We start from the raw sequence: 24,628 nt of genomic DNA, 5'->3' as shown, positions 1-24,628 counted from the left end.
AAAAAAAAAAAAGGCTATGTGATGTAAGTCGAACTTTGGAAAACTGAGGGATACAGCAGAGCCCGACTATGCTTATAGAAGTACGATGTGCTTCAGATCATTGTCAACATCAAAACGTTTGGATGTAGGCAAACCAACACTTCTCCAACGAACACGCACAGGGATCGCCTGGGGATCTTGCTGCAATGCAAGTTCTGGTTCAGTAGGTCTGGGTGGGGTAGTTCCCGCACTTCTCCCAGCTCCCATGGTTCAGCGCCGATGCTGCCGTCCCGAACCACACTGCGGATCAGGCGCTAAGCAGCGGTGCTCACCTGCGGTTGTGGGAAGGAGGTATTCTAGTTCGCACAGGCAGGCAGGAGAAAACGAGTTCACCTGCAGGGCAGGGGTTGGTGGGATACACTTTGACTGGGTGAGGTTCATAAGGGACTGAGGAACGGGATCCCAAGACTGCACTGATCTTTCTTGTGATTCTATAGAGGACCCAGACAGCAAGACCCCAGGGACAAAAATGTGGTGGCAGATCACGGGCTCAAAAGCTCACCCACCCAGGCCAGTCTAAGCTCTGCACTCCACCCCAACGCTTCCCAGGACACCCCTCAGCCTGCTCCTCCAGGAGGGGGCGGGAGACTGGAAAAGGGCTAAGTGTGGTTATAAGATACAGAATTGTGTCATTTCCTATAAGATGCTTGGGCGTCTGGGTGGCTCAGCCGGTTAAGTATCCAACTCTTGATTTTGGCTCAGGTCATGAGCTCAGGATTGTGGGATTGAGCCCCATGTTGGGCTCCACACTCAGCAGGGAGTTTGGTTCAGATTCTCTCTCTCCTTCTGCCTCTGCCCCTCCCCCTGCTCTCTCTCTAAAAAATAAATATTAAAAAAAAAAAAGACCAAAATGCTGAGTGATTTTTTTTTTTTTTTTTTGGTTAAAACTTCAAGCTCAGGACACCTGGGTGGCTCAGTCCGTTGAGCGTCTGCTTCAGCTCAGGTCATGATCTCAGTGTCCTGGTATCGAGCCCCACATCGGGCTCCTTGCTCGGTGGGCAGCCCGATTCTCCTTCTCCCTCTGCCTCCCCCCTTTTTTGCTCTCTCTCAAATAAATAAAATCTTTAGAGAAAAAAAAAAACTTCAAGATCTAGGGACAAAAAAAGATAAATACCATATGACCTCACTTACAGCAGGAAATCTAAAAACAACTCCCCAAACCAAAACCAACAAAAACCAAGCTCATGGACACAGAGAACAGACTGGTGGTTGCCTGAGATGGGAGATGGGGGGGCGGAGGTTGGGAATGGGACGATATGGGCCAAAGGGGTCAAAAAGTACAAATTTCCTGTTATAAAACGAAAAGTCCCAGGGTGGGACTTTTATATCATGGCGACTACAGTGAAAACATCATACTGCATATTTGAAAGCAGCTAGCAGAGAGGATTTTGAAGGTTCTCATCATAAGAAAGAAACATTTATAACTCTGTGTGGGGACAGGTGTTCAGTGCACTACCGTGGTGGTCCTTTCGCAACATACACAAATTCCGAATCATTATGTTGTCTGCCTGAAACTAATATAATAGCATAGGTCAGTTATACCTCGATTTTAGAAAAATCAATCAAAAAATCCCACAAAAAACCTTTAAGCTCTACCAAGTCAACTTTCCCTTGATGCTCATAATTATGCAGGGAGAGAGAAAAGAACAGGCATTCCCAAGAATTTCCTCTCACAGAACTCCTTCTTGCCAACAGGCCACATCCATCCTCCCATCCAAAAAGGCACAGGACCGTCCAGATACTTTTCAGTATTTTTATTGTTTGACAGGCATTTACAACGTTCCATTCGTAGACCTAAAAACATAAAAATAGACCTTCTTTCAGCTTATAAAAGAAATATATAAGAACTTTTGACATAGACACGTCATGACCTTATGTACAAGAGACAATGGCACCCTCTCTAAGCACCAGACTTTCCAGCATTTTTTCAGACGGAACTGTTGCACTGGGGTCAGTAAGTGTGACTCATCAGAAGTCTCTGCTTCAGTTTTCCATCCGGACACAATCGAACTGGAGGTGATATGGAACAATGCAGTGGTACAAAGGGTATAGAAACCATTCTAAAGCTTTTTAAGAAAATCAGAAGATATAGCAAAAATTTAATAGAATAAAACTTTCAAAAGATCAAGCTCAAAGCCCTGGAAACCCAAAAAAGGGGAGGGATACGGGGAGGAAAGCGGGTAAAGCAAGCAGGGGCAGAAGAGCGTGATATTCTGAACTCTATCGTCTGGAAATATAAAGTCATAACTGATTTTTATAAAATATAATTCCTAAAGCTACTATAAAATTCAGGTCTTTAAAGTACCTACTGATGTGTCAAACACCAAATAGATATTTTCCCCAAAAAGAAAGTTTTCATATTATTTAAACCCTTCTTAGGAAGTGGACATTGTGAAATGGGAAGAAAAAAAAAAAGCTATAAACCGTTAAAAAAAAGAGAAAATCGAAAGTGCTTTAACTTGTTTTTGTTCCTCCTGTTTGGAAATCTGTTGAGAACGTTAGATTTTTAGCATGTTTACCCTGTTTCGTTGGCATGGAGAAAGTGTGAAACGCAAGGGATGTTTCTGAAAAGGCTGTTTTGATAAGAGGTTTGGTATGGACGGTCAGGGAAGGGACAGGTAATCTATGGATGAAGATGCAACTTTGATGGGAAAACCAATGATCACCATGGCAACCCCTTGAGAAGGAGTCTCCCCTCCCCCGCCATGTGCAACAGACACACACGCCCATTCGGGTGTCACGTTTAATCCAGCCAAGCTCCCATCTCAGATAGAGATTCCAACATTAAAAAACAAAACAAAACAAAAAAACAAAAAGAAATCTTCTTCTTGGAAAAAAAGTTTCTCCTAAGCATCTCACTGGCCTTTCATATATAAATATAAATCACCACGCCTCACTCTCTCTGTAAAAGGTAAAATCCTCATTTTTTTTTAAGACTCAGTTACACTAACACTGTAAAATTCTCATCTGTTTGTGCCCCTACATCTCAGGTAAAATACAAAAAATAGTGTTTTTTTTTTTCAAGTGATAAATTTGGATCTCTTTTCAAAGAGTTTGGCATCTTTACAATTCTATGCAAAACTAGAACTTCCGACACTGACATCGAGTAAGACCAGCCATAGACCAAAACAGAAGAGAGAGAGGGAAAAAAAACAAAAAACAACAGCTCATCAAAACATACATGTCCACCATCTCCTCACACATTCTTAGAATACACAGATATTCTCAGACATTGAAGAGGGAAAGGAGTAAGAACACTGTTCAGCTGTACAGTTGCTTGGTGGCATTTCATGTTTGAAGGTGGTTCCCCAACTTAGAGATGGCTCCTGGACTGATTTCAGATAGAGTGACTTTTTTATGATGCTGATGATTTATTACTTTTTTTTTTTGTGCTATCCCTTCAACTAATCCGTTGTACATACTTTAAACTCCTGGGGCTCATTCGCTTTCCAGTGCTGTAGAATCTTTTTTTTTTTTTTTTAATTTTTTAATTCTTCCGGCCCTGATTAGTTGAGAATAAATAAAAGCCCTTAGTAATATACAGAAGATAGGACTCGAGCTTATTGGGGATTCTGAACAATCCTTTCCGATGTCGTTAGAAATGACGAAGTTGGGTGGCTACATGGCTTCGCAACAAAAGTCAGCCGCCAAGACCGTGTGTGCAAGAGTGCGACCTAAGGGAACATTCTCCTCCTCTTGGGGACAGGAGAGGGACAGGAGGGGAGGCAGCGTGAGGGCCGAGTATCTACACACACTCTGGGGGGGAAGGACAGTCAGATCTCAGTGTTCAGCTTGCGGGACGGGGCGAAGTCTTCCCGCCTGACCCAAATGACTTCCTCGCCCGGGCTCTCCAGGCCTCCGTTGATGCCCGAGAGGGCGGCCTGCTTCTTGAGCTGCGTCATGCGGGACGCGTGACTATCCAGGGCTCTCCGGCCTCTCTCCCGCTGACTGATGGAGGCAGCCTGGAGCTGCTCCCGGAGGTCCGTGTCCACTGCGGCACCCTTCACGGACTCGCAGAACTCATCATCGTCACTGAGGATGTCTGTCTCCTTGATGTCATCCTGCTCCTCGTACTGAGCAAGATCGAACTGTTCCTCCACCCACCGGTCAGTGTCCCCGCCACCGGGGGGCTGCTGGGACTCTTTCTCCGGGCTGCTGGCAGAGATGGCGTCAGAGTCAATGGTAAACCTGTTTCGAGCCAGTCGCCGCCTCCTTCTCCCAAGAGACTTGCTTGGGGCGGACACTGCACACACACACAAAAATATAAAAATAAAACCCCCACATGCTTTACATGCGATGACAATCCAGACAGCAAAGAAAAGAAAAACTACGTGGGCTTTATTTCGTGCCTTGATGTCGTTCGGGGCTTACGGTCCAGATTTCATCAGTCTGTCTTACAGTCTTTACTTCACACGGGTGTCTGGACTTGGAGGATGGCATGGCAACTGACCAGAGGGGAAGGGGGGGGACAGAGGGACACGGGGAGGGGTACTGGTTATGGGGGGAGAAAGGGGATTCATCTCCCTCTGAAACAATCCATTTCTCTACCCTGCGCTGCAATCAAGGAGACCACCGACCTTGGGATTAGTTAGTGCCCTCAACCCTGACAAGGTCCCTTGGCACAGTGCTCTGGGGAGCCCCGGGGGCTGTCCCAGGGCCATGTGGCAGGAATGGGTCTTTAGGAAGGGTGGGGGATGCTTCTAGAGTTCCACTGTCTTTGCAGACATCGCCACGATGTGTCAAGGAGACAGCAGTTCTGCTGCTTTCTGGGAAACCCAATGTAGCGTTTCTGGAGGACCTACAGTTAGCAAAGGGCGCGGCATCCCTCACGCACAGCCTACGGCAGAGTGGCTCTCGAGATACCAAGTCTCCAGCGACTGCCCTGCCCTCTTTCTGCCAAAGCCCCACATCCATTGTGAAGCTACGCCAATGGGAGCTTTAGTGCCCCCCCGAGTACATTCTGTGTCTCACCGACCGCTCTCCTACAGAGCCATTAAAATATCGGCGCCTGAGTGGCATGAGAAATAAATAAGATATGACACCCACGCCATGAACCTCGAAGTGCTATGTGAAGTGACTAACAATTAAGAAAAAACAAATCTCAGAGTCCGTTCGTTCACCCTACTGCCTTCTGGGAAGCCAGAATTATTCCAGACAAACATACAAGATGTCACCAGTCAGGCTAACGAATGTTCACACACACACACACACACACACACACACACACACACACACACACACGCAGGGAAACGCTGCTGCTTCTCCCTCGCTAGTCAAGTGGCTGCTGCGTGAGACCCGAGAAGGTGAAATGCAACATGGGGTTTCCAATGGAAGGGGAGAGCCTAGACACCAGTTAGGAGCAGTGTTCCTAAAACCTAAGCCCTAAAAACCATTAAATTGCTTTAGTGCTGTCAGAAGTGAGATGACTATTCTTGATGACCACCAAACGAGGCCGTGACTTCAAACACGGCAGGTCCCAGGTCGGTGAGGGGGCTCCCATTCCTGCCACCCTCTGCCTCACACCCGTGTTCCCATCATGGTTCAGGGGTGCCCTCCTACCATCTTCCAATATGGAACAAATGGATATCCCTCTTGATCAAGGAGGGGAACTGAAAAAAGGTTTCCAGAAAAAAATGGAAAAAAGAAAAAAGAAAAAAAACCCCACTGTTCCTACTCCACTGGGAAGAAGCAGAAAGTTCCTGGTCAGTTTTATCCCAACACCTCCGTAGTAGGGACTGGCTCTCTCCAATCACTATATTAGAACTCCCTCAATTCAAAACTGGGCTCTTGGAAATATTCGCCGAAGATCTGCATGCTAAAGTACTTAGGGGTGAAATGTGTTGATGTCTGTATTTTTGAAATGGGTCAAAAATACGATGAGTTGATGGATGGTAGATGGATAGATATATGATAAGGAAAATACAGAAAAGTATCCATTATAGAATAGATGGTAGGTTCCGTATGTGTATCATTCTTTTAGCTGTTGTATTGAATCGGAAATTTTTCATAAGAAAATGCTGGAACAAAAAAAATGTTTAATTGGGCTACTGGCAGACGTACAGTACTTTGGGACTGAGTAACAAGGTAGGGTATCTGGCTTTACTGTCCTCTTCCAAAAGAACAGAGAAATAAACTACCTGGGTATTCATGACAAGGCATAATGAAGCATGAGTACTGATCCTTTATTAAAAGGATACTTAATAACCAGGCCAGCCTTCTGGGATTCAGGGACACAATCTCTGAATTGAGTATTTCCAGTGCATTGTTAGGACTGACAAACCAGTGCCAGCTGACCCACTCAAACACCATCTTTAAATCATGTAACGTGAAGATCTTGATGATATGAGTTTCAAAAGCAGAATAGCAAAGACTTTCTTCAGCCAAAAATGAGCCATCAGGCAGAAAATCTTCCAATCAGCCAAAGCCAACAGGCTGACATGGAGGGTTTCTCTTGGTTTTCATGACAGTGTAAGGTGTGGGTTGGTTTTGTTTTCTTTCCAAAGGGGGTCTCAGCAGGAAAACTTCCGAGGGTCCTACGGACTAAAATGGCTTAGTTTCAAAGTAAATGCAGCTCTAACTTTAGGTCCCTTGATTAACAACTGAAACCTGGCCAATGACAGGCGGGTTTCCTAAGGTTGGGATATGTATTCTCAATCCTAATTTAAGCATCCCCCAGCAAGTAAAAGGATTAGGTGAGACAATTCTAAGGAGAAATGCTCTACTGTAAGCTTATATAGGGATCTGCAAAGCTTTCTTAACATGAGGACTCCATGAGAAATTGTGGATACAGAGGTATGCAAGACTCTTAAGATACCTTGGAGAACCCAATACAGCACCGGGTATTCACTGCACTCGGTTTTCAGTAAACATTTATCAACTAACTGGAGAAAAGATTCAAGATAACTAACCCCCAACACTAGTTCAACTTAAGTGCTTAAAGAATGTAATATCCCATGTCAAACTCTGTAGGCTATGTCTACAAAAACCTCCAACCATTCATGATTCTATCCATGCCTCTTCAACACAATTGAGAACAGGCGGAAAGGTCATTGAGACAAAGGTCAGAACCTTCTGGGCAAATGCAAAGGAAGCCTCTTTTATTGGAATCTTCCCTGAAAAATTCGGGGCTGCCTCTTAAGAAAGGAGTGATAAAAGTGTTAATATCTTGATGCCATTAATACACCTACATTATGAAAATATCTTTCTTCCTAGATATATTTTACTGCTGTTTATAGATGGTAGTATAGGTCTTCCTTCCTCCCCGTTCCACGGTGACAATTCTAGTCCTCAAAGACCATTTACTCTGGGACCATTTAAACTACATTCCTCTTTACCAATAGCAGCTCAAGGCTTCCCCAAACTAACACTGAAGCTAAAAATTAAGTTGCAGGCATAAGGCAAGGGTAAAAATCTGATGTGTCATCTGGTCTACCAAACATGGAATCCTTACTGAGAACAGGCATTGCTGTGTTTCCAGATTACAAGGCCACCATGTTATCAGAATGGTGGGCCGTGACCTTGCTGAGACATGACACACTGCTTTTGGCTAGACAAAGCTGGCTGTCATGCAAAGCAGCGACTCTCATTCCACAAGCAGGCTGAGAGCCCCTCCAGAAAGAGAATGTGCTCACTTCCTGGCTCGGCGAATGAGAGAGGAGTCCCCAGCCAAAAAGAGGAGGGCGGCAAAGGGAAGCTGGGAAGGAGGGCGAGAGGAGTAAATGAAGGGCGGATCCCCAGGGAGCTGCCGGGAAGGAGGCAAGGGCAAAGAACCTCGGGCCAGGGAAGAGCTGTACGCCAACATTCGCCCCCACAAGGCCACGTCTAGTTCTTGCTCAACAAAAACGTCAAGCTCACTGGAGTTCTACAGTGGAGTGGGGGTGATGGGGATCTTGAATGTCGGGATCCCCACAGTACCTGCCCTGCTCATGGCTGGCCTGGCCCCTTTGAGCGCACACAATCTTTTTCCTCCGAAAGGTACATATTGCTGGGATGAGGGAAGGCTTTCGGTTTTGAGGAGCTGTCTTCTGTGCTTATCACGCAGGATGGAATGCACAGCCTTCAGGAAATCTTTCCGGCTCTCTGGAGAGCTATGAAAAGAAAGAAGATTTACACATGTTAGGGGAAAAGTACTTAACACGTGGGGAACTTCTAATATTATCGGGTGCAGCCCAACGAACATTCCTGAGGGCCAAAGGTTATAAAGACTGAGGCCACAAATCCAGTTCCTAAGCTGAGACATATTTTCATCGCTGGTGATGGAGAACGTGTACCTCTTTCCCTTTACGCTTTGTGATCCGTCTCCTGCGGCTAATGTGGGACAGGCAGCCCATTAATGAACAGACTGGTTCCGCACCCAGACGTTGCCAGATTCTGCTCTTGATACTTACCGCAAAGCCTTTCATTCTAAAATGCTTTTGCAGACAAATGAACCACGGGATTCTCAGCTCTGCAGAGCACCCGGAGTCCGATGTCCCAACCAACATCCTTAGTTCCCTCTTGAGCTGGCTTTCCGTTAAACATCAAGTGCTCCCATGACACATTTCAACAACCCCATATTAACGCCACGTTGTAGAGAACCGAACCATCTTCTAAAGTCCTAATTCCCACCACAGAAAAGTACTTCCTGGTTCAGAGTCCTTGTTCTCATTACGTTCTCAGTATTCTTACCCAGGTAAGTGTCACCTGGTATTCCTTATTAATGACGAATTTGGCATGTCTAGGAGCAGGCTCACCAGACCCCCTGGGCCTTACCGACAAAATCACAAATGGTAAAGATGGTGTTCAAACCACATGTGGCTCATTTGAAAAAAATGTCAATTCTAGTCCCAGCAGCTTCCCACGTTCTGCCCTTTGTTGATTTGTCACTCAACACAGACAGGTGATGCAGAGACACAAAACAGGGGCTTGGAAAGCAAACCCACCCGAGTCTGAACTCAGTGTTCATTTGCTATAATATTTTAGGCGAAGTACCCTCCATTAGCCTCAGCTCCCCAAGTGTAAAATGGAAGAATGTACCTCAGTCTGACTAAATGAAATAACGCAAAGAGGCGGCTTTGCTAAGTTCATGCTTGGTTAATGTGCCTTCTTATGATGCTAGCAAAAACATGATAAAATATTGCTAATAATCATAACAACACTGATTCTGTCAGATTTCTTTGTAGGCGACCTATAGCATATTACTACCCACGCTGTGGGGTACTGGGGAAGTACTGAGTCACTGAGTACCCATGATTAGCTTAAAGCCTAGCTGAGTACAGATCGTATGTCAAGCCAAATACACCAGAATACTGGCCGTCTGGACCATCCATTTTGATATTTTTTTAGGAAAAAAAAAAAACAAAACAGAGAGGGAGAATTGGCTGCATTTGAAAAAAGGTCTCAAATTCTCATGGAGGAGGAGAGGGAAGGACAAGGGGGGAAGGAAAAGAACACAAAGAAATCAACAGGGGCCCACATTCTAAGTTTGGCTTCCTTCTGAGACCTGTAGGTGGACCCAGGCAACTTGTGGCTCCCTATCTGTAACTTCCCGACAGGGCCAGGGCCTGGGTAGCGCCTGCCCACCTCTCACCTCGTCCCAGCTGGTTCTCCATCTGCCTCATCTCGGAGATGCCACAGTCAAAACAATGCATCTCAACACCAAACAAAAGAGTACAAGGCAGCCCGGCCCTTCTAATCTACTTCTAATCAAATGTAACTATGGGGAGAAAGCTCTCATTTGAACATCACATACATAAGAAAATTCCTATTTCCTTTTAGAAAGATATGAAGTTAATGAGGTTATTGTCTGTGTTCTGATAAAATCAGTTTAACCTGTCCAATTTGTGTTATTTACTTATTTATTTGAGAGAGAGTGAGCGAGCATGAGTGGGGGGAGGGGCAGAAGGAGAAGCAGGCTCCCAGCCTAGCAGGCAGACCAATGTGGTGCTCGATCCCAGGACCCCGAGATTATGATCTGAGCCAAAGGCAGACTCCTAACTGACTGAGCCAGCCAACCCCCCCCCCCTTACTGTTATTTAATACATGTTAACTCACTTCTGAAATGTACAAGAAAAAGCCCGCGGCACCTAGGGACACACAGGCTGACATGCAGACCCAGGAGTGTGGGAGGGACATGGAGCCATCACAACCCTCCCGCCGGGGCTGTGCCATCACCCCCTCCCGGCCCCAGGCTCACCTGCAGCACAGATGGAAGACCCTCTCTGGCCTCCCTTCAGACTCCGATTTGACGTGGACAATTTCACACACAGTGTTTGCTTCTGCATCTAGACAAATTACAACAAGGACGAGTGAGGGCGTGTCTCAAAGAGATTTATCTGCATTCTTACAAAAGCATTTCTACACCTTGGTGTATAAGATTCAAGAGCGCAGAGCCTGCGGAGGCGAAAGGTACCGTGCCACCTCCTTGTCATCTTCTTTTTTTTTTTTTTTAATATTTTATTTATTTATTTGACAGAGAGAAAGAGAGATAGCCAGCCAGAGAGGGAACACAAGCAGGGGGAGTGGGAGAGGAAGAAGCAGGCTCCCAGTGGAGCAGGGAGCCCAATGCAGGGCTCGATCCCAGGACCCTGAGATCACGCCCTGAGGCGAGGGCAGCCGCTTAACGACTGAGCCACCCAGATGCCCCTACCTCCTTGTCATCTTAAAGAGACAAAGTGAAAGCCTTGATGGGCGTGAGGGAAAGGAACACTTGGAAAATCTCCAGTTGCTAAAAATCTCCTGGTTGATGGTCTAAAAGGGCCAGCAGTCCATCATACTGATTCCAGAACTGCCCCCTTTGGATGCACAACCTGTTTGGCTGAACTATTTCAGCTGAGTGAGTATTTGTAAGGCTGACTCCCATCAGGCCAGGACTAGAGAGACAGGTCCTTGTGTCCGTGGCAGAAGCCCTCTCTGCAAGTGACCAGGCCTAGTGCCCTGGACAAGCAGGTCCTGGAAACAAATGGGGTTCTGCTTTCTCAGCACCGCCAGGGTACTCACTCTGAGGGAAGCAAACATGGGATGCTGAGAAGGTGAGGAACAGTTGGCTTTCATCTCTAAGCCTTACAATGCCTGTATGACCATGTTCTTTTAGGTCCTGAATAGAGTGTTTGTGAAAGGAACAATCGCTACAAACATCGAGACTGCACATGGTGAGGTCTCGGCCTTCCCCAGTGGGTCAGGGCCCTGGTCACAGACCCTCATTGTACCCACATTATTTAACTCCAACCAGGGCTCATCTGCCGAAATCTCCACAAATCTTCCCGAGTCAAGATAAAAATCATGCAACTGCACGTTCTGATTTCTCAGATCCGCTAGAACGTGTCTCCTAATGAGAAACACGTTGGCTGGTCTTTGTAACTCTGTTAAAACGAGTTTTTATCTTGATTGTTTTAAGCTTGAGTTGAACGAAAAGCAGAGTGAGAATGGAATGGCATATCACAAAGATGGCTTTGTTTTCAAAATTTAAATTCTTTATGTATTTAGTCTTCAATGAAGGGAAAATTTCTGGCTGAGAAGCCTGCAGTTTGCTATAAACATAAGCTTTCCATCTTATAAACCAGGCACAAGGAAACACGAACTAGATAACCCGCAACCCGAGATTGCAAAATAGGACAAGAAGAGCGTTGAAGTGCCCGACCCTCGGAATGCTATCACAGCCGTGTTAGACCTGCAGTGTACCAGGTCTCGAAAATCAGACCGTTAAGTAAGAAGACACCAGAGTAAATCTCTTTGCTGTAAGATCAGGAAGAAACCTTCTTAAGGCAAATGATCAAACTGAACACATTTGTCCGATGTGGGTTTTGCGTTTGGCTTTTTCTACTGCAAGGGATCACAACAGCGTAGGAAGCTACATCTAGTGTAATTTGGGTGAGTCATCGAAGGTTTCCTAAATACCACATGACATTGGACTAGGGGGACGTGGCTTTATGAGGATCGGAGCCAATTTTACGCTCATGGAGGTGACAAGTAGAAATGGGGAAAAGATGAGCCACACAGAGTGGACACGTCGGATGCCAGAGGACATAGAAATATGGATCTATCGCATATGTGTGGAGGTCCCTTCCATGGCCTCCCTGTCCAGCCAGATGGCTGCACCTGCTATCCAACTGGGACAGGGAACAGGTGTGGCCTGAGAGTTTCTACCTGACCCCCAAGGTGCTCCCTCCGGGGTCCACTCAGGAGAGCCACTGCTGACAGCTCCTCCCTAGAATGGCTTCAAATTAGGCCCTGCATGGGGCCTCCAAGTCACAGAAATATTCCCTTGCTTGGTCAATACCCTGCTGGCATTCATGGTTCTTCTCTTGAGCTTAAAGCATCATCTAATTTATATTAACACATATATTCCTTGCTATCCGACAACTGGCTTCACGGCTATTTGGATCACAGAAAAAGGCCTGACGTTTCAAAGGCCTCCACACTAATAAAAAGATTTGTAATGCTTCACATGCATACACACAAATATGTATTTAATGGCTTTTTTAGGCTTTTGGTGGTCTTTTTCAGTCTCCTGGTTAAAATCAAGTGAGTTATTTCACATGGGCTTTATCCGCTCATGGTCTCAAGGATTCTGTCCAGAAGTACAAGACTCGTGGCTCCTCAGACATGGGTCAGTGTAATACTAATATACACAACAGAATGACTAGAATTCCTTGGGAATGATATTGAAGACATCACATCCATTCACTCAGGTCATTCATTCATTCAAATAGTTAATAAATGGCTGGGTAAACAAGAGGCAGGGGAGAGGCTGGGGGAGGAGAGTTAAATACAGGAGAAAAAAGGATAATAGGGAGGTTCGACCAAGAGCGTGGGTTCAGACCAACAATTCACACACACATCGGGCGTGTTCACCCAGTGCATTTCTGGGTTTACCTGCACTTGCCAAAGCTCGAACCTGCAGAGCTTCAGTAGGGATCATGTGCCGAAACCGGAAGGGGTCCCAGTCCTCATAAATGGAAAGCCTGTGAGATCCTACCTGCAGGAAGAGAAGAAACCAGGTGCCTGAGAACAGTCTGCTCTAGCTTGGACCGGTCCCCCCACACCTAGGTCAGCGAGGCTGGAAACGCCCCCCCCCCCACAAGATCAGTGAGGCTGGAACCCCTGCGCTTGTCTGGATGGACGTCAGCCCTATGGGCACTTTGTCATCCAGCAGAAAGTGACCAGCCGTAAGATAAACAGGTATGGGGCGTGCAAACGAGTTCGCTGACCAGATCCAGGTAAAAGAGAGACATGGGAAGGAGAAGAGGGACCCCCAGAAGGAGAACAGGAAAACAAGTAAGTGTCAGGAAGGTTCTGGCTACGGCAGGCCCGATAGCTATTCACTTTCATGCTCTCAACGTGAGCCTGCCAGAGAGAAGGCAGGATGGGCAATTTCCTCCAGTCCTTAGCAACCCTTCAAATGTATTTAAAAAGGGAAAAAAGGCAAGGAAATCCTAAGAGGCTGGTGTCTGACCAACGGGTAGACTGATAATTATGCAGCTAGAACTGAGAAGCACATAGAAAAGGAGATACTTTCAATCGAGGGGGGGGGGGGATATAAGATTCTTACAAGTTTCTTCTTCTGTTTGGAGCCATCTTTATATACAAGGACCACAGCAGTTTTGAAGACTGGAAAAAAAAATAAGGCAAAGATGGTTACAGCACATAACGCGTGGGGCTTTCGGCTGAACCCTGCTAACTTGGGGTTTTCGACACTCCGGCTCGGAAGAAGGCAGCGAGGTGAGCCAGTGCCGACTCCACCTTCCGCCCGTCACCAAGCCTACTGAGACAACACTTTCCAGATTCCATAAAAACACAGAAAGTCCAAATAAATGCAAATAAACCCTCCCACCCCAGTGGAAACTTTCGGGTTAAACATCATTTAACTATGGCGTCATCACAAGTTTAAAGTTCCAGCATACACAGGTTAACAAAAGTGCACTAGGTCAGCAGCGAGAGGAACAAGACAGACATCAACGGAATAGCACTGCTTACGGTGACTTAGACTTAAGCCAACCAACCTAATATTACACACACACACACAGTGTTCAGAGTTTGGGAAATCGAATTCATCTTTCTGACCTGAAGAAATGAAAAGGAGCTTACAAAGCAGAATGCATTAACACTTCCTCCAAACGGGCTGAATCACACGAAGAAGCATTGAGAAACAGGGAGTGGGCCCGTTTATTCTTACAGGCTTGAGGGGTGGGGCAGACACAATAGTTATTATGCACAGTCTAGAGAATTCCTTAAACAATGCCAAGCACAGTGCCCACTCAGTGACTCTGACTCCTCCCACAGGACAGGAAGGGGAGGAGCCCATCCTGGGCTCTGGGGGGCAGGGACCACATCCCCTTCACACCCTGGCCCAAGGCAGAGCCCGGGGCCCAGGCAGCTGGAGGGGACAGGCCTGGTGTACCACTCCGACAATTACAAAAGGAATGAATGTTCAGAAAATTCTCTCTTGGTGGAAAGGGGTGGGCGCAGGCTCCCAGCCCCTCTGGAGACCAGTCCCAAGGGCCTGGTTCATTTTCTACCCTATTTAGGATGGGTCAGCCTTCCCGCCGCCCCTTTGTGCAGGATGGTTCTCACCTCCCTTGCAGAAAAGAGCCTGAAGGTGTAAAGAAACCAACCCTAGCCACTGGGTCCGCACTGCCCCTGGCCCTTCACACTCACAGCATCCGACCCCCCTCAAGAATCCCAGATGATCGACCGAGAGGCTCCCTCTCCAAAGTTCCCACTGACCAAGGAGCTCTGCACAGAGGCTGAGACTAGCACCCGAAGAGGCCCTGTGTGCTCACCGTGAAGCCTCCAGAACTCACAGTGGCCAGGACAACCGGTTCCTTCAAAACGCAGGGAGCTCCACCCCAGGAGAGGGTGTCCAGTGACCTGAAGTCTCAGAAGACCCACCACGTCCCTGGGACCACAGTTCAATGGGGTGGTTGCCATGGTTCTACAAAGGCTACTGTCCTGCCTCAGTTTACCTTGACCTCAACCATCTTGGATCACAGTGGTGGGGCCAGAGTGGACCTCAGCCGGGGCTACGACCACCTCCGCCTTAAGCTCTCCCTGCTCCCCTGGGGCTAGTCTCACTCAACTGACTGCAGTGTTGCCCAATCTCTTAGAGATGACCTCAATCAAAACTCCTAGCGACCCCTGCCAGCCCCAAGCACTCCCTCCACGCCCCAAAGGTGATCATCTGATACCCAGCAAGGTGGAAGCCTAGACAAACTCAGTCTTCCTCTCTCCCTCCCTCTCTGTTTCCTTTTTTTTTGGTGACAAACATCAACATTCAGTACAGATTAGCTGTCCTGTGAGCAAAACATCAAGGTGCCAGGATAACAGTACATCGATTTCAGTTTCAGAGGAAAGCTGCACTGTTTCCTGAGATTAGAGATTTAAATCAAAGCAAGAGACAACCATGTTTTAACTCCAAAGCTGCCGGTTCCGTGGTAATCACTCTGCTTCCCTTACAACAACTCCTGAAGTCGAAAGGCACTTCCAAGGCTGTTAGTGCCACCAAAATGGCCCAACATGGCACCTTTACGGACGGGGGATCCATAAATAATCTCATTATGGTGACGACAGTCTGCCTTTACTCACAATCCTCACTTTAATCCTCCCAGCTTCTCTTTACTCTTAGTCTGGAGATAACTTTTTTTAAAAAATTTTTTATTAAAGATATTTATTTGAGAGAGAGAGCACACAAGCAGGGGGGAGGAGCTGAGAGAGAAGCAGGCTCCCAGCTGAGCAGGGAGCCCGATGAGGGGTTCGATCCCAGAACCCTGGGATCATGACCTGAGCCGAAGGCAGATGCTTAACCAACTGAGCCACCCAGGCGCCCCACGGAGACAACTCTAAGCCTGCCTCCCCTAGATCCTCCAGTGCTTCTCACCTTGCTAACTATGGCGACTGTGGGATCCACTGGCAGTGTGATCACCGATCATGGGCTGGGGCCCGTAGTGTCCATTTGCACCCAGCACAGGGCTTGGGGGCTCCCTTCTGGGGAGCCACCCCCCTCCCAACCCCAGGAAGCAATGCACGGGGCAGGGAACAAAATGACGAAGAGTGAAACACACACTGTCCTCCATCTGAGCCTATGCAGCAAGGGGCAAGTAAAACTCCAAACCTCAAAACCAGCATTTGCCGGAACCCTTTATACCACTGGTTGGCAGACTGGGGCCCGCTACCCATTCAGTACAGATTGTGAATACAGATGGCCATTTGGTTACATATTGTCTATGACTGCCTTGGACTACATATGGCCTCTTGGCCCTTGAACCCTGGAGTATTTACTATGTGGCCTTTTACAGAGAAAGTTGGTCGACCCCTCCTTGTTTCCAAATTACTTTCTTCTTTTAAATCTGTTTCTTTTTAAAAGATTTTATTATTTGAGAGAGACAGAGAGAGCATGAGCGGGGGGTGGGGGGAAGGGCAGAGGCAGAAGGAGAAGCAGGCTCCCCACTGGGCAGGGAGCCCGATGAGGGGCTCGATCCCAGGACCCTGGGATCATGACCTGAGCCGAAGGCAGATGCTCAACCGAATGAGCCACCCAGGTGCCCCTAAATCTGTTTATTTCTAACCACAGGAAATCTGTACAATTCAGGAGACAGTCATGAAAAAATCCCAACGTGGAACTCTGGAACGGTTCATCTGCAGCCCAGAATCAGAAACAGGTAGACAGATGGTTTGGGTCACTGACTTCGGAATCCCACTTCCCAGAAGCAACCTACCAAGAAGCATCAGAAAGCTCCCAGCCCTTCCAAGAAGAAATTACAGTATAAGAGACACAAATGGTAATGTGGGGGGTGAAGGGGAAGAGAAAAAATTATCCCCACCCCTGCCAAAAGCAGCAGCCCATCAACAACTACCAACATGTTACCATATCCCCATACTTTCTCGTGTGTCCTATTTGGTCACACATTGTCCCTGCACGCTTCCACCCATCTCTGTTATTTTTAAGGAAATGGCATCAACAGTTCTAGTGGCTCTTTGAAAATGTCAGGAACGTCACTCAGTTGTTCAATGAAGGCTGAGTGATCTAAGCAGGAAGTTCGGCAGTCTTTATGCTCAACACTCGGAATTTAATATCACTAGGATGTTCCATGTGGGGGTACTCTGTTCACATCGTGGGGGAAAGAAGAAAAAAGCGTTCAGTTAAAGAAGCAACAAGCAATCACCCCTTTCCTCTAGAAACACAAGGTAAAGTAAGAGAATAGGAAATACTAGACTTTCTTTAAGTTGTGTGCCCACCCACGAATCTCCCGTGGGGGCTTGGAAGACACAACGTGAAACAAACTTGTGCATGTTCACAACAGCACTGGATGCCAAACACGAATTTTCCTGCAACCACAAGCCGTAATTCCTGAATTACACGCAATTCCCGTAGTTTTCTCTCTCAAAATGCTTATCCCAACACAACCACGTGAGAGTTCTGACTGCAGCAACTGCCTCCGTTGAAACTAGTTTATTAAAACATAAATCATCCACGAGCATCTCTACTTTTGGTAGCTAGTATTCGTGGTGGTTGAGAAGCACCTCACAACTGATCAAGGCACCCCACTGTTGCCCGAGCAGGTCAGCTGCGAAAGGGTGTCCTGAATCCCAGTGGCGGAGTCCGAGAGACAGGAAAGTGCTCTGATTTTCAGAACAAGGCAGTGTTGTCTTCATTTGTCACATGAGTTTTCCTTGGCTTATTATTAACCCGTTACTTTGAAAAGATATTCAGAGCAGTGACGACAGTAACAAAATCTTTCCCTGTGTGTTGATACATGGGGCAGCCTTGGTGAGGCCATTCCCTCTCTCCCACATAGTGGGGTGGTCACACTGGCCATATGGACCTGGCAGGTTTCATTTACTATAAGGGACATGTTGGTGGCCACGGCAGGGAGATAAATTCAGATAACTGTAATGAACTTAACGTTAATTAATTGGGTCTTGAAAAATTTTTTGAAAAACATTATTCTTATGTTCTTATTTTGAAGAATAAGCCCAGCTTCCCTCTCTGTGCTAGCCCCTACCAACCCTGTTATTATTTTTTTTGAGAGAGAGAGAGAGAACAAGCAGGGAGGGGCGGGGGGTGGGGAGAGAGAATCTTAAGCAGGCTCCATACCCAACGTGGGGCTCGATCTCACAACCCTGAGATCATGACTTTAGCCAAAATCAAGAGTCAGATGCTTAAATGACGAGCCACCCAGGTGCCCCAACTCTGTTCTGATACATACCAAAGGCTGCCAATTCTGGCTCCTTTTTCCACTTTCCCAGTGAGGCCGGCGGGTTTGGCCATATCACCGTGGTGTGCAAAAGCAGGTCCCCCATGCTCAGATCTGCAACCTGAAAAGCAGGGACAGAACAAACCTTACTGGGTGGTGTTATAAACATAAAGATTTTCACGTTTTAAAATCTGGCAGGCTGATGTCAACCTTACTTCATGAAAATATTGTTTTTAAAAACATCTTTTTTTTCCCTTTATCCCATTTTTGTCTACAAGAATTTCAAGAATAAAGTGGCAAGAGGTAGAAACCAGGGCCCCCCCAAAATTCACACACAGTAAATCTGTCAAAACTGATCTCCAAAATTGGCAAAGGTCCGTGTTCAAATGGAGACAGCTTCCCAAGGAGAGACGAATGGGCATCCATCACCGAGATCCGCCCCAGAAAACTAGGCCTTTCCACGACTGCGTGTTTAAATCCCCTTGGAGCCACGGTTTTCCAGGAAGCAATGGAATTAATTATTTTTTCTTCTTCCAGCTCCTTCTAAAGATTTCATTTCACTTTGGAGGAGGGAGAGAGAAGCCAACTGAGGAGCTTGAGGAGTGCTCTGTAAACGTGTGCAGCCTGAGCTCCGGGATCCACAGAAAGCATGAGGTCTAGTTGCACGGCCGAGGAGGTCAAACGCCAGCCCGTCCTGGTGAGCTGTTCTGGAAAGCCATCCACATGGGATTCTGTAGTAATCAGCGTTTACACTTCCCGACAGCCACGTCTGCCTTTCTCACGGGAGTCCGGGGCCCAGGTGCAAGCCCACCCACATCTCCTCCTCCTGCCAACTCAGCAGCCCACTCACCGGTGGGAGGATCGTCTGGTGTCTTGACCTGCTCTTGGTGCAAACACATCAGAGAACAACGCTTCGTAACAATCAGAGACCACAGTCCACCCACTGGTAAATACCATCAGCCGCCGGTAGGCTCTGCAGCCGCAGAAATCAAGCTCAAGGCAGCATTTCAGATATGTAAAAATTTGACGTTGAGCTTCTCAAAGACACCTGGGTCCGGTCTGTTTTGCTGCTTATGCTCTGACAGGGTTTCTAGATAGAGCGGTGACTGAGCAGCCCTCTGCTGAACCCAGGGCCATTTAGCATTGCTCTTCCTGAGTCACCAAGCCAGATGACGATGCTGGTGACCATTCTATCCTTTCCGGTTGCAAGACCATTCTCAAAGAGAGACTGCATGGCAACTGAGTCCTTCTCCCTGAGTGATCCATCATCTTTGGCTACCATACCTCTGCCCAGTTTTGGGAGCCTACTTCTTTCCTATGCGTCTCAGTGTGAAAACACAAGCTCTTGTTGCTGTCTTTGCCATCTTTCCCAAGCCTTGATCTTTCTGGGCTTTGGACATCGGAATACTGAGATAGGATTTTCCTTCTCCTTAATACCGGTAAGCAGTCAAATGTCCCTCCTTCCATCCCTTCCAACCCACGTTTCTTTTTACAAAATCTCAGCTCTCAGGAGGCTATTTTGTACAGCACTTTGTCTCTTTGTTCCTCGCTGGAGAGATTTCTCACTTGATTGTCAGAATTTCATTTCAGAGGACGGGCAGTTTCACCAAAGCCATGGCCCTTTGTACAGTCCCTGACTTTTGAATCATATTCATCTTTTTCTCCTAAATGCTTTGCAATCCACCGTGCACGTCATCTTCCAGCCTTTAGCATAATGGTCCTTTGCTCCCAAGGTCATTAAAATCCAGAAACTAGTTTGGCAGATAACGAACAATATAATGAAATGTGATGAAAATGTTCATTTCCAAGACTCAATAAAATTCACTTCCGTCAAAATGAAATAAACTAAAATATAGGAGGGAGAAGTGTTATGACAAAAAATGTTTGCAGTATTATTCATAGTAGTCAATAAATGAAGCCAAGAGAATTGTCCAATGATAGGAATTAAGTAAATCATTGTTCAGCCACACATGAAATATTACACAATAATTTAAATGATTCTTTTGAATAATTTAAAATAACATTAAAAAAGGCATAATATACCTTTCAAAATATAATTATTCAAGCATATGCAGATATATAACTTTTTTTTTAAAGATTTTATTTATTTATTTGACAGAGAGAGATGGCCAGCGAAAGAGGGAACACAAGCAGGGGGAGTGAGAGAGGAAGAAGCAGGCTCTTAGTGGAGGAGCCTGATGTGGGGCTCGAACCCAGAACGCTGGGATCATGCCCTGAGCTGAAGGCAGACGCTTAACCACTGCACTACCCAGGTGCCCCAATGACTTTTTTAATCAAAATAAACACCCAATGTTATACGCAACTAATGAATCATCGAACTTTACATCAAAAACCAGGGATGTACTGTATGGTGACTAACATAATATAATTAAAAAAAATTAATTAATTAATTTAAAAAAAACCACCCAAACATTAAGAGGGGTTAGTTCTTTGTTTTGAGATGGTGAATGGTTTTCCTTCTTGCCTTTTTCTGTTGTTTTGCCTTTTCATAAGCATACCGTGTTTTCCTTCTTACAAAAGCTTTATTAAAAAATGAGAACTAAATCCAGAGTTGCAGTGCCACCTTTCCTACGCTCTTGACTGATTAAATTATCTGCCAGGTGGATTGAGGGCATGGTCATGCTCTGCTTGCCACCCCAGCAGGAAAAATAAATCATGTTTCAGTGGAAAACGACTCATCCTCCAGAGCACACACTCCCAGCCTGTGAGACTCCAGCCCTCCACGTGGCCTCTGATCCAGGAGGAGCAGACAGCGCATGTCCCGTCAGGCACCGACCCGACGGGGACTTCCTCCCGCTGTGGGGAAACCAGTGTGCCTCCATTTGCAAATCCTCACAGTATTTCTTCGCTTTATATACACACCTGTGCTATTCCAACCTTTCCAACAAACCCTTACGACACCTGCCTGGCTCCCTCCTAGCATGTAAGTAAAATAAATTTCTTAATATGTGTTTGCTTTTACGTCTATAGGAGATGCCAAGATTTTAGCTCTTTCTGGAAATTATCTTTTAGCAGTCTGAAAACTTGTGTTGTTTCCCTGAGGACATAAAAATGAACCTGGACGGGAACCCTGTACACCTCGAAGATGAGGCTATTTTTCTCCCAGGTAGACTAAACCACCAAGCTTCCCCCACCCCCTTGCCTTTAACTCTCCCCTTCGCCCCAGCAGGAGTGATTTTCTGCCTGGTTCCCTCCTGCCTTTTCTCCTTTATTTTTTTTTTTTTTAAGGCAGAAAGTAAAACCGAGGAGAATATTCCAGTTGAATGTCCAGAGGCAGTGATGAATATTACCACGTACCATAGCCCTCTGATTCATCTCCGTATTATCAGAATTTTTTTTTAAAGATTTTATTTATTTATTCGACAGAGATAGAGACAGCCAGCGAGAGAGGGAACATAAGCAGGGGGAGTGGGAGAGGAAGAAGCAGGCTCATAGCGGAGGAGCCTGATGTGGGGCTCGATCCCATAACGCCAGGATCACGCCCTGAGCCGAAGGCAGACGCTTAACCGCTGTGCCACCCAGGCGCCCCAGGATTATCAGAATTTTTAGTCACATAAGCTCTCCTCAATGACTCGGGCACTACTTAGAGTTAGCTCTAAGTTTTTCTCAGGTGTATCTGTTCCTGTCACTGTTTCTTCTAAGTAGGTTTTTAGGTAGACTTAAAAAAGATTTATTAGAGTCATTTGAAACTTTCATTCATGTAGCAAACGGTAACTGAGCACCTACTACAAGCTAAGTGTTACTCCAATTCCCGGGGATGCAGCTTTGACCTTTCATGGCGCTTACAGAAGCTGGCCGAGCTATGTTTGGAAGTTCACGCTCACGCTTAACAGAACAAAACCAGAGGTCCCAAGGGGGAAGGGGTGAGACTCAGAAACACGGTTCCTATATAAGAAATAATTCAGCTGAGGAAGAAAATGCACCTGCAGCCTTGGATAAAGGATGAAAGTTCCACCAACAGAAACAACAGCTTCGTAACCCTTTCACTTATAAGTAAACCCTTCAAAAGACAAGGAAACCAACCCAGCTTCGCTGCCGGGTGTCCTGAGAAGTGGGTATCCTTACCTCTTTTTTCTCACCAGTCTGCTCAGCAATGAGCTGGTCAAACACAGCCCCAAATTCTTCATGAATTTTCTGCATTTCATTGATGTGACTTGCAACCTTGTTCATAGTCTTGATGGCCACTGGAAGAAAAGAGGCAGGAAACGGAAAGGCTATTTCGAGGCTCTAGTGGAAATGCGCGCGAGGGGATAGATTTTGGGGCCCGGGCTCACCGTCCAGATGGTAGTGTTCCTCGCTCTCTGCGTCTGTCAGGGCAAAGAGCTCCTTCAGCAGAAGCGGGTACTTGAGGACCCTCTGGATGGGCTTGATGAGGTAAGACTCGAGAGTGGCGGAGTGCTGCTGTTTCGGGTTCTGGGCGTCTAAGAATGCCTTGAAAGCCGGGTCCGTCTTGGCTGGAAGAGAGAAACACAGGCTGTCAGGGCGGAACCCCTTAATGCCCCCCCTCACCATCCCCCTCACTTATTCCAAGGCGCCCTTCCCCAAGACTGAGTGGAGAGTGGGCTGCAGGAAGAAGGAAGGTGGGGGCCTCAGAGAGACAACTGGAAGGGCCTGTCTTATTTATCTGGGGGCAAAAACGGGGTTTGAGTAAAGCAATAATAGGGGTTTTCAGGGGCTGCTGTTAATCCTCCTTGTACTAAGAACGTCTTTGTGTTCTGATATTTTGACACCTGGAGCCTTACAGACCTTGGGGACTGCCCCTCCCAGGGCTAGCCAATTCCTAGAGATGGTCAAGGACTCACCTGGGAGCACACCTTTCATAGGCAAACCAACCAATCTGGAGGCCCCCCCCCATGTCTCTACCTCTTCTATTGGGCTCTCTCACTCTAGGCCACTGTTCCCCTGCCCTACTAGCCTCAGGGCCAGGTACCAGACAGCCCAGGCCAACCCCAATAGCCCAGAATCCACTGAAATGACCCAATCCCAAATCTGCTTACGCTGCCTTCCTCCATCTTTCTCGAAGCAACCACAATAAAGTTGCCCACATCTCCCCCTCGCTCCTTCTGCTTCCTGACTGGCCCTGGCACTTCCCCTGTGGGGCCCCATGGGGCACATCACGCCCCTTCCTCTTGGGAGCTGCGAGGAACAAGCTATCTTTTCAATGGCAACTGTCTTCCGATCTGTTGGCTTCGCCATATCTGAATCATCAGAAAGCCTGCATTTTAAAACACTCTTTACCCTGGTTTTCCCAGTCTTTTAAGCCTTCCATTGCGGGTGGGGCCTTTTTTTCTGAGAAAAGACGGGGAAAAAAAATGTACAAGCCAGAGGCGGCAGTGCTCTGCAGCTCTGGGAAGTGGGGCAGGGCTGGATCTCCCACAGTGAATGCTTTTTCAGATCTGTTCTATGTTAATTCAGCGCTACCCACTATTAGCATCGGTAGGGCAGGCCCTCCTGCCCAGGACTGTGGAGTCCTCTCCCAGGGAAACTTATATCTGACCTCGTATAACTCAGGGAGCTCTTCCCTCACCAGCCTGGTTTTTATCTGTGCCCCAGCTGGGCTGAAGAGCAGCCCTGGGGAGTTGTGGGTCCCCAGACAAGCAGAGAGGTACCCACCAGTGGGTAATTAGGAAGACAAGGCTAATTAATGCCTTCCAGGTGCAAAGAAATGGTGGAGAGGAAGAAGGGAGTGAGCGCAAAAAATGGGGAAAAAAAGACAATATATCAAAGTAGACTGAACAGTGGGCCTACGTGTTTTAAAAAGCTTCTGATAAAAATGTATTTCCATCTCCGGGGATGAGCAATGTGAGTGAAGACCAGAACATGTGGTAAAAGGACATCACGAATTGTAAAATGATTATTCTATCTTTAAAACAGCAATCATGGGAAGGTGGCTTCATAAAGACCACAATCTTTTCATCCCCGTTAAGCCCCATTCAGAGGAATCAGCCTCCAAGGGCTCAGCCACCATTTCTCCTCCTTTCAAAGAAGAAATCTGTGAAGAGAAAGGGCACCGGGAATGAATGGCCTATGTGTCAGGGAAGCAAGGCTCAGCCCAGAGCCAATGCACGAGGACACTGTGGCTTCCGTGGGACATCCCAAGTACTGGTCCACGTCTACCAGGGACATTTAACCCATCAGCTGTATTTCACGTCAGAACAAAAGAAGGCATGGTTCTCAGCTCCTTGTCAGCTAAAGGAGTGTCCCTCCCATCCAGCCTCGCTGTGAGCCTGTTAAGAGTCAGAGACGGGTACTTTCTGTTCTCAAAGAGTTCTCTTCACCCTCTTGGCACATCTGGCCATTGGAAAAATGTAGGTCATACCTCAGGTTTTAAGGGATCGTTTGGAAAGACAAGTAATATTTTTCAGGTGCAAAAAAAAAATGTTATTGAATTAAGAAAA

At 46.8% G+C, this 24,628-nt stretch overlaps 1 protein-coding gene across 10 annotated transcripts in view; it reads right to left on the bottom strand.

Annotated features, from left to right (window-relative positions):
- Nucleotides 1-1,778: 1,778 nt before the first annotated feature.
- Nucleotides 1,779-24,628, bottom strand: part of TIAM1 (TIAM Rac1 associated GEF 1) — a 371,077-nt gene continuing 348,227 nt past the window's right edge. For all 10 annotated transcript variants that reach the window (XM_034656384.1, XM_034656389.1, XM_034656398.1 and 7 more), the window contains 8 exons: nt 22,505-22,684; nt 22,296-22,414; nt 18,222-18,330; nt 13,568-13,626; nt 12,892-12,994; nt 10,214-10,301; nt 7,954-8,126; nt 1,779-4,282 (listed from right to left, as the gene is read on the bottom strand). In XM_034656384.1, coding sequence (XP_034512275.1) covers nt 3,813-4,282; nt 7,954-8,126; nt 10,214-10,301; nt 12,892-12,994; nt 13,568-13,626; nt 18,222-18,330; nt 22,296-22,414; nt 22,505-22,684 — 1,301 coding nt within the window. In that variant the 3' untranslated portion in view covers nt 1,779-3,812. The remainder of the gene's footprint in view (nt 4,283-7,953; nt 8,127-10,213; nt 10,302-12,891; nt 12,995-13,567; nt 13,627-18,221; nt 18,331-22,295; nt 22,415-22,504; nt 22,685-24,628) is intronic.

The sequence above is a fragment of the Ailuropoda melanoleuca genome, chromosome 1 (genome assembly GCF_002007445.2).
Source record: "Ailuropoda melanoleuca isolate Jingjing chromosome 1, ASM200744v2, whole genome shotgun sequence".
Classification (NCBI taxonomy): Eukaryota; Metazoa; Chordata; class Mammalia; order Carnivora; family Ursidae; genus Ailuropoda; species Ailuropoda melanoleuca.
Note: the sequence above shows the minus strand (reverse complement) of the source record. Positions and strands in the feature narration are given on the sequence as shown.